General features: G+C 33.5%; 1 protein-coding gene across 1 annotated transcript in view; it reads right to left on the bottom strand.

The window, feature by feature from the left end:
- The window catches only part of LOC118185720 (uncharacterized), a 29,682-nt gene extending 15,866 nt beyond the window's left edge, over positions 1–13,816 (bottom strand). Inside the window, exons 1-2 of the mRNA XM_085816377.1 lie at positions 13,671–13,816; positions 6,163–6,257 (exon numbers count right to left, since the gene is read on the bottom strand). Coding sequence (XP_085672503.1) covers positions 6,163–6,238 — 76 coding nt within the window. The 5' untranslated portion in view covers positions 6,239–6,257; positions 13,671–13,816. The remainder of the gene's footprint in view (positions 1–6,162; positions 6,258–13,670) is intronic.
- Positions 13,817–14,154: the final 338 nt, after the last annotated feature.

Below are 14,154 nucleotides of genomic sequence, written 5' to 3' on the forward strand. Positions count from 1 at the left end.
AAGAAGTATCACATAACGCTGTTAAGTAAACCTAGGGCCAGAGTGTGGCTATGGTAATTATTTTAAAGAGTGCATTTATTCTATTGTGGTTTATGCGCTATCGACGAAGTATATATAATTCAATCCGATAAGTTTTATGAAATGCAAGAAAAAATGGGCATAATTTAATATTCCGTACAAGGAAGTCGTGTGGTGCACACATCAGATTTTTTGTATTTATAAATTAAAACTGAATTCTATTACGTCTCATATACTTTGATAGCATATACTAGCTAGGCGTTAGAAGACTGTGTAGAGTTATCTCTAAGCACGACAAATTCGAAAGGGTGTAGATCCTTTTATTAACTCAAATTAAAGTTCGCTAGCACCGACTCATGCTTACAAAAGCCAGCACTTTTGGCTTAACTCAAAAAAGTAACGATTAACATAATATTGAATGAAATAAGTTTAGCCAAACGGCTCACATGATTAATTAACGCATAGGCTGGCTCTGACTCGAAAGTGGGTGTAAACAAGCCTAATGCCAAGAAGCGCTCAATGCCATAGAAGTCTAATCACCAGTAAATAAATAATAATAATAAAAAAAAAAAAAAAAAGCAAAGTGACCTTCAGGCTGGCAGAACATGCTCTAAATCCACCTTAGACTTAGTCACATCTATATTACTGAGCTATTGCAGACGCAACGTTGTCGGTTCCTTAAATCAAGCCCAAGAGCACATGGCATAGTGAAATCTGGACATGGATAACATCTCAGAAGAGAAAACAGGGAAAGAAAAAGGGAGAGGGGTACCAAAAGGAAAAGACCAAAGGCATCTGGCAGGTGAACGAAACTTGACAAGCTGAAGAAAAATCCGAAAGGATCCATGACAATTCAGTGCAATGACAAATGCAAAACATGATTCAAAATACTATACAACAACAGCAAAAGTTCAATACTACTAAACAACTACACAAATACAGCCCATACAACAGAAAAGCATCATAGAACAGTTAGTACAACGTCACATGAGCAATTCCAAACAACTTAGAGTACAGCATAGTCTACATCAGATAAAATGAAAGAAATTACAGCCACCAACTGAGAAGCAAGAGAAGAAGCAGTGACTTCATTTCATGAAAATGTGTGCTACAAGTTGTCTTATGTTGCGGTCTTTATTAAGTTGAAGACTTGAGAATAGTTCAAAAGTCGCATTGAACAACTTTAGAGAAGAATTTCTCATTTGTTCTTTTAATAAATTCTGTGATGGGTCCAAGCTTAAGATCTCTATGAAGAAGTTAGTTTCGGATGAGATAGTCAGCATCAGTGATAATACGAAGAAATTTATTCTGCACTACTTGAAGTTGATGTAGTTGATTTGGAGAAGCAGTGTTCCAAGTAGTAGATGCATAACAAAGGATAGGACGGATGCAAGTAGTATAAATATGTCTCTTGATTCTTAGACTAAGGTTCTAAATTCACCTTCCAAAACCTTCTCTTAAATACTAACTTTCTTTCTTTCTACCTTATTTGAATACATACGCGCTAGATCGTGGCAAAAAAGAGTGAGTTGAAAGCAAGAGCTCTAGGAAAGGTTGCTTTAAAATAAAATTAATTAATTAAATTAATAAATAGAATTATCTGTTAAATAACTTAAATAAATTCTCGCAGTTTAATAGCTAAGTAAAAGTCTGACCGCATCCGACCTGAAACTATGGTCTTCCCTCCAAGGCAGGAAATCTCCCTTAGTTGAGAACCCCAGGTTTAGATTATTTTATCAGGATAAAGCATCCGAGGATTATCTATATTATTTTCATGCGAATTTTATCAGAACTATCTTGGGGGATGGAATTCGAGCATTTCGTATTCTTTGCAGTCTAGAAAAGTCTGTCGCATATTTTCTACTTGTTACCATCTTAAAGGCAGTTCAATGCTCATAATTTATTTTTTCGTATTTTATTACTGATTTTTTTCTGCCAACTTCCAAATTGAATAACACAGAAAAAAAATTTAATTTTCTTTCCTGCAGTTCGGAGAACGACAGTGATAAATGTATTCCGGATGCAACCGGAAATTCATTACGAGCAAATTCTATTTGTTTGCAAATGCACTTTCATTTGAGGTACTTCTTAAATATGAAAATAAACTCTCCAAAGGTGTTAACACGAAGCATAGCAGAAAATCTGAGTTTGCTTCGCTTGCGATATATAATAATAATAAAAAAAGAAAATCTGAAAGGTTTCAGATTTTAAATTACGTCCAAAGGGGAGTTTTTTTTAACATTTTGTGTGTTACTTTTATTTATCAAATATCATGTTCTTCACACTTAAACCATAAAATTCAGTTCAAAAGCAGTATCGTAAAATAATTTTAAATTGAGCATATCTTTAGAATTTCCCATACACAGTCTCACGCGTTGGAGATAAATTTTTTTTTTCCTGTACAACGTTACCATTTCTCGCTTTGAAATCCTTGAGTTTGTTAATCAAAAATTCGTTAAAGTTTTACAAAATATGAAATCGACATTAAAACAAATTCCAAATTTCAAATTTGGGCTTCCAGATGCCCATATTCGCATTCGGATTACGTCATTCAAAATTGTATGGCTGTAGGTACCGTTGTTTTATCACAATGCGAGAAACATACACATATATTGTTATACTCGTATATTGTTTCTAATAGTAATTTTTTGACCAAAAATCTAAAAAAGGCTATGAGATTAAGTTTGAATTAAAATCACGTCATATTTCAAAGTTTAGCATTTGAATTAAAATAATTAGCTGAAATTTCTAGGATTTGATGACTGTTGAAAGCTTTAAAGTTTCATAAAGAACTTATCATCGAAACTGGAGAATAAGTACTCTGTAGAACATGTTCAATATCCTCGAATATTCCAATTTTCTATCAAAGTGGAAATGCCATTGTTGAGGCAAGACCATCTAAAGCAAGGGCTTTCAACCGTGGCCTTCGAGAAACAAGAAGGCCTTCGAAGGCCACGTTTCAACAGGGTCTGTAGTGACCTCCTGAGGGTCGATGAAACTTTAAAGGGGTGTCAATGATGAGCAAGGTATCGATTGGGAGTCAATTCCCCAACATGCACCGGCAATTGATCGGTATAACCAAGATTCCATTGGTTACAAAAGAATGTAATAATTAATTGTTTATAGATATAAAAATACACTGACTACCAATAAGTATTTGGACACCTATGCAAGTGACAATATCTGCGGCCCTAAGGTACGTCACGGACTCCGCCGTTATATATCGTGTAGGGAACAGCATCGGCTTTAGTCGCATGCAAGATGCCTCGCAGTTCGGAGCTCTCTGATTTCGAGAAAGATATAATTATCGGGTATCACAAATGTGGCCGATCCTTAAGGGACATATCTAGCGATCTGAAGTACCCAAAATCGGCAGTGGCCTATGTGATTAAGAAGTGGAAGGTGAGCGGTGATTGTCGGAATGTACCCCGAGTCGGCAGACCAGCGAAACTGGGAGATAGAGACCGACGAGTGCTGCCCAGATAAATTCAGAAGAACCGCACCCAACCGATGGCCCTCATCCGCGAGGAGTTTCAACAGGCATCCGGGAGTATTGTTTCAATTAATACCATCTGTAAGGAAGCACATCTGCTTGGTTTTCATGGTCGTGCTGCTGCCCATAAGCTTTTGATCACAAAGTCCAACCGCGCTGCTCGGTTAATGTGCAAAGCACATCGAAATTGGACCGTAGATCAGTGGAAACGGGTTCTTTGGAGTGACGAATCAAGGTTCACCCTTTGCCGTTCGGATGGCAGGGTCTGGGTCTGGCGTCTACCTGAAGAACGTCTCCTGCCAGAATGCATTGTGCCAACAGTCAAGTTCGGTGGAGGTGGAATTATGGTCTGGGGGGGTGTTTCTCCTGGTATGGGCTGGGACTCTTGGTCTCCATTCATGGTAAGGTCAACTCCGATGCCTACTGCACTATTTTGGATGACAATGTGCTTCCTACGTTGTGGCAGTTTTACGGGTTGGACCCCTGTTACTTTCAGGACCACAATGCGAGCTGTCATGTTTCGACGTTAATCAAGGCTTGGTATGGTGCCAATAGAGTTCATCGAATGGACTGGCCTGCCCAGAGTCCATCGAACCCTATCGAGAACCTCTGGGACGAGTTGCATCGCCGAATTCAGGGGTGCACTACCCGTGCAAAATCGGTGAAGGAACTTCTGTCTTCTCCAAGCCGAGTGGAAGAAATTACCACTAGCTGTCATACAAAGACTTGTGGAAAGTATGCCCCGGAGGGTCCACGCTGTAATTACCTCTCATGGAGGCTCTACCAACTATTGATTTTGAATAAAGTTAGTTTTTCTTTTCTGTCACAGGTGTCCAAATACTTATTGGTAGTCAGTGTATATTATACAAATAAATCAAGGCTTATTCAAAACACATGGGTACGCTAAGTGTGGAATTTAAACGTCATTTGAGAGAAATGTCCCAAAATAAAATATGTTACTGGGCCAACATTATTGAATTTCCTTCTTCTTAACTGCCCACCAGCAGCCGAACGGTTAAAAACGCTGAATACTGGTAGTTCGTTCCGGGGCTCTAATTCCGGCGAACGGTCTGGCTGCGTGAGCATTTCCATGGTTTTCCGCATGTGTAACTTGAGCCAGTTTCAATGTGAAAGTCATCCCTTACATTAGGCAGATAGCTTTCAAGTGCCTTGACTTAATAATAAAGAAAAAAAGAAATTAAACCAAACCCTCTTCTTAACTAGTGTAAGCAAACACTAATAAAGTCAATAATTTATTACGGTAAACAAGAAACAAGTTGAATATTTTTGAACAAAATGCTTTCATAATTAAGTTAAGCAGTTTTATGGCACATATTAAAAAGAATTACCTCAACATTTCAAGTACAGTCCTTCCATTAATTAATATCGAACTTTTTCGGAATTAGAATCTGTATTAGAATCGGCGATTTTTTGTTTCTGAAATCTTATCAAGTTATTTATGTGCAATAATTTGTACCATGATTTTGTTCTATGCTATATATTACAGCGAAAAATGTGACGTGGTCAATGAAGAAAACGATTCTTTTAAAAGGGGTTGATGCAAGAAAAAGATTGAGAATCCCTGCTCTAGACGGTATCTTTATTATTTTTTGCTTCCAGCTGAATCTATGAGGGATGCTGGTATTGATAATAGTATACAGAATTTTAGTTACACCAGATGATCACATTCGTGTGATTGATATCACTATTAAAGTCAGCCAGTACGCTGTAGATAAAAGTATTTAAGAAATTGACTATCCAGAGCTCCGTTCTCCGAATATTTTTACCTGCTCTATCTTTACCTTTGACCAAAAACTTACAAAGTCGTTGTTATTGTTCCATCCTCCAGCAGTATTGCTCTGGAACAATGTTTGGAGCTTAAATGGTATTTACTTTCAAAAGTAGTACTTGTTTACCTTGTAGAGAAATTAGGTATTTTTGAAGTAGGAAAGATGAAAAATAAGCAGCGCCTTCGCCCGTAATCAAACCACGGACATCTGGAATACGTGCGCAGCGTGCAGGTGCAAACCACCACACTACGAAGGCGTGCTAAGAAGGCGGGAGAAATACCTTATATACTCTCCCTTTTAAAGGGCGACTGGGGGTTTAGGGGACCCAATCACCAAATCCTGATTGTGGAGAATCATCATCCACCACCCTTTAAGTTCGGGCGCCACTGTAGAGACATTAGGTATTTTTTGGAAGCAAGACAAATGAAAAATGAGCAACGCCTTCGCCGGGAATCGAACCACGGACCTCTGTAATACGCGCCCAGCGCGCTAACCACTACACTGCACTAAAAAGGCAGGAAAAATACCTTATAACCTAATTAGAGGTAACGTGGAAAAGATGGATATCAAACATATGTAAAATCTAGTTTTGAGCTCCTATTCTTTAGGATTATTATTAATTTGAAAATTGTCATAAATGTCATCTTATACCCTTCTGGATTTTAAAATTTTTAGGGTTTTTATAAGATGTCTGAGGTGTGCAAAATGCACTGGGAATGCAAACTTTTATAAATCATTATTATTAATTCATAATTATTATATACAAGTACACCCATTTTATTCAAAGATATGATTACTACAGTTTATTACTGATCTATAATTAATGGTCAAATGCTTTTCAAATGATAGATATGGTCTTACCTTTATTTGGTAAGGAGATAATGGGTTCAACGATGAGAAAGATCACAGACAGAAAGAAAAGTTGTCTCAGATGCATCTCTATCAGTTTTCGGCGTCTGGAACAAAGAGGGCATTAATAAAATTTAAGTAGATTTAAAGTTGCTAGATGGAATACTGACAGTCGTAATTTTCTATAAGAAATTTATTTTTTTGGAATGTTACGATTAAATTTAGAATAATCCCGCTACTGTGGTGAAAGAATGCATGAGCTTAATTTCGTTTAGCCGTTTTCTTTTTCCTTCATAGGGAATGCATACTTCTTGATGATTTTACTGAAATATATCTCTATAATATTTAAGATTGCATAACTTAAAGGCGAATAAAAATTAGTATACAAAAAATATATAAAAATCTGAAATGTTTCAGATTTTAAATTACTTCCAAAGGGCCATTTTTTTTTAACGTTTTGTGTGTTACCTTTATTTATTAAATCTCTTTGCACTTAAACCATAAAATTCAGTTCAATAGCAATGTCGCAAAATAATTTTAAAATGAGCATATCTTAAGAATTTCCGATACACAGTTCCGCGCGCTGGAGATAAAAAGGTTCCCCCCCGTAGAGTCTTGCCATTGCTGGCTTTGAAATCCTCGAGTTTGTTAATCAAAAATTCGTTAAAGCTTTACAAAATACGAAATCGATAATAAAACAAATTCCAAATTTCAAATTCGGTCTTTCACATGCCCCTATTCGTAGGAGGATTACGTCATTCAAAATTCGATGGCTCTATGTACCGTTGTTTTATCACAATGCGAGAAATATGCATATATTCATGCAGATTTTTCATTATTTAATTTCTTCAAATATAATGCAGGACTCTAACATTTGGTGGCAACAGTTTGAAAAGTGAAACGGACATTCATAGTTATTCAACGCAAAATCGCAAAACGAAAACAATAGTCCTTGAGGGACAAAGCCCCTTTGGACTAATAGACTGATACAAGATTATCAAGTCATGCATCATAATCATCTTGAAACAAAAATCTTGTTAAATTCTCATTCTGTTGTTACGAATCTCACTTGTCTGATGAAGATCAGGCCCCACGAGATTCATCGTGGCAAGGAGTGAAATGCTCCTGTCGTTGGCAAGAATATTGAGCACCATATAGGCGACAGTTCGAGTTTAATTCAGTTCCGTTCCCAGTTTTGAGAAACCCGGAGAGGAAGCTTCTTTCCCTACCAACTACCTCTCGAGAAGACTTTCGGCTCGCCGTATATTTAGAGTGCCCCATGCCGCACAAACACTATACATTTACAAATATCCATGCCTTCTTCAGGATTCAAACCCGGGCCCTTTGGCACGGCAGTCAGTGTCGTTAATCACTATCCCAATTGGATGACAATTTTCATTCTAACTTATGTAAAATGATGAATAGAATTTCGGCTAGTTCTCTGCTTCAGGGAATTAAAGAATCCGAACCGATTGTTAAATTGAAACTGTTTAAACAACCATTTTACCCCAAACCAAAGAAAAATAAATGTTTTAAATGAAAAACGAAATAGCAAAAACAACTGCAAAATTTTGCGATACATGATTTAGATTCTCCGTATACAAGTACATTTAAAATTTGGAAAATACATTGTTTACTAAAGTGGCTAATAACCTTCACACGAACTTAATAATTAATTTAAGAATTTAGCTATTAAATTCACAGTTTCATCCTCATTAAGATGCTAAAATGCATGTGCAGCGATTAACCATCATGGCATCCGAAAAAGCAAAATGTGATTAAAAAAAAAACAGAAACTAACTTTTAATAATAAATAGAACGCTAACTTATAAATCATACTATGAGTTATGAAATACAGAGGTAGAATAATGGTATAAAAAAGGCACAAAGTTAAAAATTTAAGACTTCAATTCAGAATTTCGTCTAATCATCTCAGTCAGTGACCACATTGCGAGGAATGAAGCTGTTTCGCATAGAAAATTATTATAGTCGGGTGTACTGAAATTTTTTCAGCCTTACAGAAATTTTTGTTCGTTGGTAAACATCCGTTGCTGTCAATGCATTTGCGCGAACTCTAAGGAAAAACCTCGCTATTTCGTTTTTTTTTAATTGAGAATATGATTATTTATTTACTTTCAGGCTACTAAGTGGCTAATTGATTGAAGCAAAATATAAAGAGCTGTTTGTCTAAGGAAAGTTATGCCTTACTAGAGGACTTTTTAAGAGAAATTGGTTCGTATTTACATTTCATAAGGGAAAATCCATGAAATCGTGAATGCAGTTAGTCATTTGTATCTTCAGAAATTTTAGCTGGGTAGCATTGCGAGTGTTTAGCGATCTTACTCAGCCAACTTTGAATGTGTTACTTTAGAACTACAAAGTATTATTTACTTCAGATCTCTTAGATTTTTTTTATCTTGATAAATGTAATCAATAGAATTTATCTCTTTTAGTTATTACACTACAAAACATGATTTAGTAGGAGCTTGGCCTCTGAATGGAAACAAAAGTACAAGATGGCGGTATTGGACAAGCATGTTAGAAGTCCATCGGTTGTACGACGAAGTGGGGAACATTGCAGTCCGGAAAATTTCTCCATATTACAGCTTGATATCTTGAAAAAGATTTTATTGTTAAAAATTCCAAAAATTAAAAATACAGATTTCACGAAAATTAGAGAGACTCGATCTTCATCTTCATATTCTGTTTCATTACTTGAAAATAGTTTTGAGCTATACAGTTGGAGAAACATTAGGTTATTCTTTTTTAAATCAGGAGAGAGGAAAAACGAGTAACGCCTTTGCCGGGACTCTAACTACAGGTCTCTCGAATACACGTCGAGGGTGCTGACCACTACACTACGAAGGCATGCTAAGAAGGCGGGATAAATACCTTATACAGTTACTATAGAAAAATTAGTTTAAGAATGAATTTAAAGGAAACTAATTTATGCGGAAGATCTTTATTAGAAAAAATAGGAAATTATGCTTTTTTTTATCTACCTGTTTCAATTATGTTGATTATACTAGAATAGTGCGTCTCAACATCTTCAAGTTACTGCATACCTTACAAGCATAAATAGTTTTAAGGCTTACCCCAAAGCACTAACATGACTAGTTTCTTCTAATTCATACTCATTTTAGGGATTCAATTAATAGGATATTTTTTTCAAAGGTTTTTAAAATATCGATGTGCCATCTTAAACTTGTGCCTGCCAATCTTGCGTACGGTGGTGTAGCTTCGCACATCAGTTGGGAAGCACTGCACTATGAAATGTTGCTGATTTGAAATACGACTTCGTTTTTCTTTCATTTTACGGGAAGACTAATTAGGCATGCAAAAATTACAATATTAATATTTTCAGTAAAAATGAAAGCCTCTCATTGTTTCTTTAATCGATTTTAGCAAAGCAAGCGATTGCTAACAAGCTAAAGAGAAAGATGTCTTCATGAAGAACATCCCAAGCAAATTGGCTCATATTGAAGCCACTGCATAGAAGCTGATATTCAAATGCTGAAACGGTGGCTTTTGTTAAATTTTTGTTGTTATTAGTAGGAGTTCTCAGCAGGAGTATATCCTCCTGAGAAAAATTTCATAGTTTCTAGGAAGAAGGCATCCGTCTTCATTTAGGTTTTAAGTATTTAGCTTTAATTTATGGATATATATATATTCATAAAAGTTCTCTCTCTATGTACATATATGGAATGTTTTAGTGCAGTTCGTGAAGACAATATTCCTTTAAACAAGGAACGGAGGCCTTTAAAAGAAACTGCCGCGAGCATCCCTCTACCAGTGTTGAAAATTCATACACTAATTCGTTATTGTGGATTTGCCCATAAGATGAAAATGTTTGTATTAAGAGAAAGCTGTGGGTTCTTCCAGTTTGTACAAAATTAGTAAATTAGAAATTTTGATAATAATAGTATATTATTTCAAATGATGTTTCAAATAAAAACTTAATTACATTATAAAATTTTTAAATTTTTTGCGCTTTTGTAATGTTAATGGATGTGCTTGAAATTTTTACATTTGAAGCGTTTTAAAAGCCTTCCATAAACAGATGAATTTAAGGGGAGATCTCCAAATTTCGAATGTTAATTTTGAGGTCGCCAATTATTTTTGAAAGCAGCTATCATATTTTGTTATATCTTACATCTATACTACATATAAAACTTTTATTCAAGTTTTGGTATCTATCGACATTTTCTACACTCTTTGTTGCTTAATTTCTTAAACACATTAAAAATAATCTAAATCTAAATAAATTTATATGTATGCTTCCAGTTTTGGAAAGAAGGGAGCATGATCTTGCAGCAATTGAAAGGTGCGCGTGGGGCAAAACTGGCAGAGAAGCAATGTTATTAAGAAGTCTTAAAATATTACTTGATTGCACTTTAGCTAACTCTGTTGAACTAATAAAAAATATACCACTGCAATTTGAAAGATACTTTACTGTAGCCATATGTTTGGAAACGGTTAATCGATTTCATAATTTACGATTCATCGATTTCACGATTTTACGATTCATCAATTTATTTCTTTTTTTTTTTTTTTCTGTTTAAAAAAGACGTAGTGACTATTTCGAGCTAAATATTTTGTAAATAGAGAGAAAATTTGTATTATTTCTCTTATCAGATACACAAATTCAGAAAGTTTTTTGTTTTACACAATATCTGGTAGCCTAGTTTTACATTTGGTATTTGAAATATATGTTGTTTTTTGCACGTACTGTGTAGCTTGAAATAGAACTTCATCTTCTGAAAAGAACAAATAGTTTTTGCTACAATTTCGTAAAAAGCGAAATGTTTTAAACATAAAACTCTGTCATAGTTTCAAATATTTGCTATTTAAAAAGTTCTATATATTACCCCAGAGAAGATTAAATTGCAATAATATAAAAAGTTATATGTATAATATTCCAATTTGTTTCTTTATATAAAATATACTTTATATAACTTTATATAAAGTAGTTGTCAATACAACATCATCAAAATTGATTACTATGTTTTGCACTTATATCTTTCTCGTTTTATTTTATAAAGGATATTATGGCTTAAATTTAGTTCAAATGCAAAACCTAACATTTTAATAGAAATTTCAGAGCAGAATTTTTCGAATTAGTGAACAGGATCTTTCAAGGAACTCATTAAAATAATAAATCATTAGAATCATCAGAGAATCATTAGAAATCATGAAATTTAAAATTTTAGCTTCTGTTGTGTATAGGAAATTGATTTTTCTAAGTTACATCATATTTTTGTAAGAAGACATTCCAGCTTCTTTTCTTGTTTTTCTGCTTCTAATTAAATTAAAGAGTAAAGTTTTTAGAGAATTTTGCATTAAAATTCCATTTGTTTGTAAATTTATGCAACGCATACTGAAGAATTTTAAGATTGCCATTTTCTTTCACCATTGTTCTTATTACGATATAATAATTATTTTAAATACCGTCTTGTCATCCTATTTCTTCGCGTCACATATATTTGCACATCCTAGAAGTTTAGGTGAATTTTAAGAGAATGCTAAAAGGTAGTTTAAAAGTTAGTTAAGTAAATTGCAATTCATACTTGAATGAACGGGCGCCATAGTGATTGGGAAAACTAGTATTTGGTAACTGTAATATTCCTAGGTATTAAATATTACATTCGATCAACAATCGAGCTTTTGGTTCTAATCTACCGTGCGTGGATAAGTAATGTTGAATTTTAAGTCTGTATTTGTGTGCAAGTTGATTGATGTCAAGACAATTACTTATCAACAGGGAATACAAAACTCCACATGAGTTCCCCTTAGGTGAACATGTTTAAATATAGTTTAAACAGCAGAATTACAACTTACTTTTCATAATTGCATTTTTTAGTTGATTTTTCAAGCGTCGTCGAATATGTACGTGAATTCATGCATAAACATTAACCTCGTTTTTTTCAGTATGTTTGACTGTGAAGGAATGATTACACATTAGCCCGCATTGGCTAATTTCATGGTTTAAGAGCAATAACAATGTAAGCACACTTAGCTATGTGCGTAACTCATTTGCACCAGGGTCGTAATATCATAGATTTATAACAAACTTCAAAAACGATTGTTAATTTTACTCAAGTTCTATGAAATAAGATATCAGGCTAACGATTACAACTCATCAGGGGTCAGAAATAGGATCATGATAAGCACTGTTGATACGAAGTCCAAGGCTGGCAAGAATTTCAGTATAAAGATGATAAATGTTATACAGTAATGCTTCATGTAATAGATAATTGATCAAATATTCGAACAGAACACTTTTAATTGCCAAAATAAAAGTTACACAAAACTGTGTAGGGTAAAAATAACATATACTGTATACGGAATATTCGCAAGTATATACTTTTTATACTGTACATTGTTTTCAGTATACATTTACATTATCTCCAGCAGAAAAGTTATCTATGATGAAAACAATGTGTACCATTTTTGAAATCACAAGCCCAAATAGTTAGTTACTTATGTTTCATTTCCGATGATTAAAAACACTTTTAATTAATCCATCAAAGTTATTGGATTATTATAGTGGAACATAGTGTAAAAAAATTGATAAATAAGTAGTAAAAATCATTAATTTATTTATTCTACCAATTCTGAAAACTATAAAGTTAATAAACTTATTTTTCTTCTAAATATATTTATTTCAATAACATTTAACGCTATTTAAAACGAAATAAATTGCTAGAAAAGTGCGAAAGTTTAACATCAGTTACTACATCAGTATTCTTATTTATTAATAGCAATACAAATTAAAACACGCTTTTTAATTTACTTATTTATCTATTTATTATGATTGTTATTTATTGTAATAAACGTGCAGCAAATTGCCAAATTAGTTATGTCAGATAAAGATCTTGGAATCTTATGTTTAGTAATAATAAAAACACAAATATCATCCCATGTTGCTTTACCAATGAAAATTGTTTGTCCAAAATGATATTAAAAATTAAAAAAGCAAAAATTTATATATGTTTAAATACGACACATTTAATTTTTGTTGCCTGTATATAATTCAGTCTGTAATTTTAAATCATCTAGTTTGAGTTTTATCATCACTGAAATGCAGGTCAAAATGCTCTTTCTAATACACCGAGGCAAATAATTTTTAACAGAGCTGAAAATAGAAACAAAATTTTATTTTGGCCAAACGTAAATATAAATGATGAATTATTATAGCGGAATATAATGTAGAAACCTTGATCAATAAATCGTAAAAATTTTCTAAGTCATTAATTTATTTATTTTAAGAATTCTGAAGACTATAAAATTAATATACTTGTTTTTCTTCTAAATATATTTTTTCAATAACATTGACAATAACTATTCAATAACTATTTAAAATGCGAGAAATTCAAATGTGCTTCTGAAACTGCATATGAAAATATGATTTAACTCTTTGCCCGAGGAGGAATATGTCAACCAAAAGCAGAGACTTGAAAATAAATAAATAAATAAATAAATAATGTTAACACAAATTCGATAAAAAGAACATAACGTACCAAACTAAATTCAAAATTTTTCTTCTCTCCAGTATTTGAAATGATTTGTCTCTTGCAGGCTAGTTAGATCTGTAGGGATGAAATATAAGCACTGACGACGTGTGATTTTTCATAAGTAAGTAAAAGGGAGCCTTTTTTTTCCCGTCTATTAAAACACCTGTTATTTTTAGAGGATGATATCGTTGAGCATCTGTTAGTAATTGACATTATTCTTTATTGTAACATGAAAAAATACAGTTGTAAGTATAAAAAGATATTCCTTCCTACATATAAATAGTTATTTGACAATGTTATAACATATCTGTAAAATAACAAGACAACTGATGAAAATTATAAAAACGGTAAAAATACATTTACGGGTGGCCCTTGACGAAAAACTGGCGATTTTTGATGGCACACGGATACCGAGTTTGTGCAGTTCTTTGACTTGTTATTTTGGCTTCGTGTAGCGGTGATTTTTTGCGCCAAAATTCGCCTCTACACG

Source organism: Stegodyphus dumicola, chromosome 5 (genome assembly GCF_044657685.1).
Source record: "Stegodyphus dumicola isolate Sdum_Otavi_A_Nest chromosome 5, ASM4465768v1".
NCBI lineage: Eukaryota > Metazoa > Arthropoda > Arachnida > Araneae > Eresidae > Stegodyphus > Stegodyphus dumicola.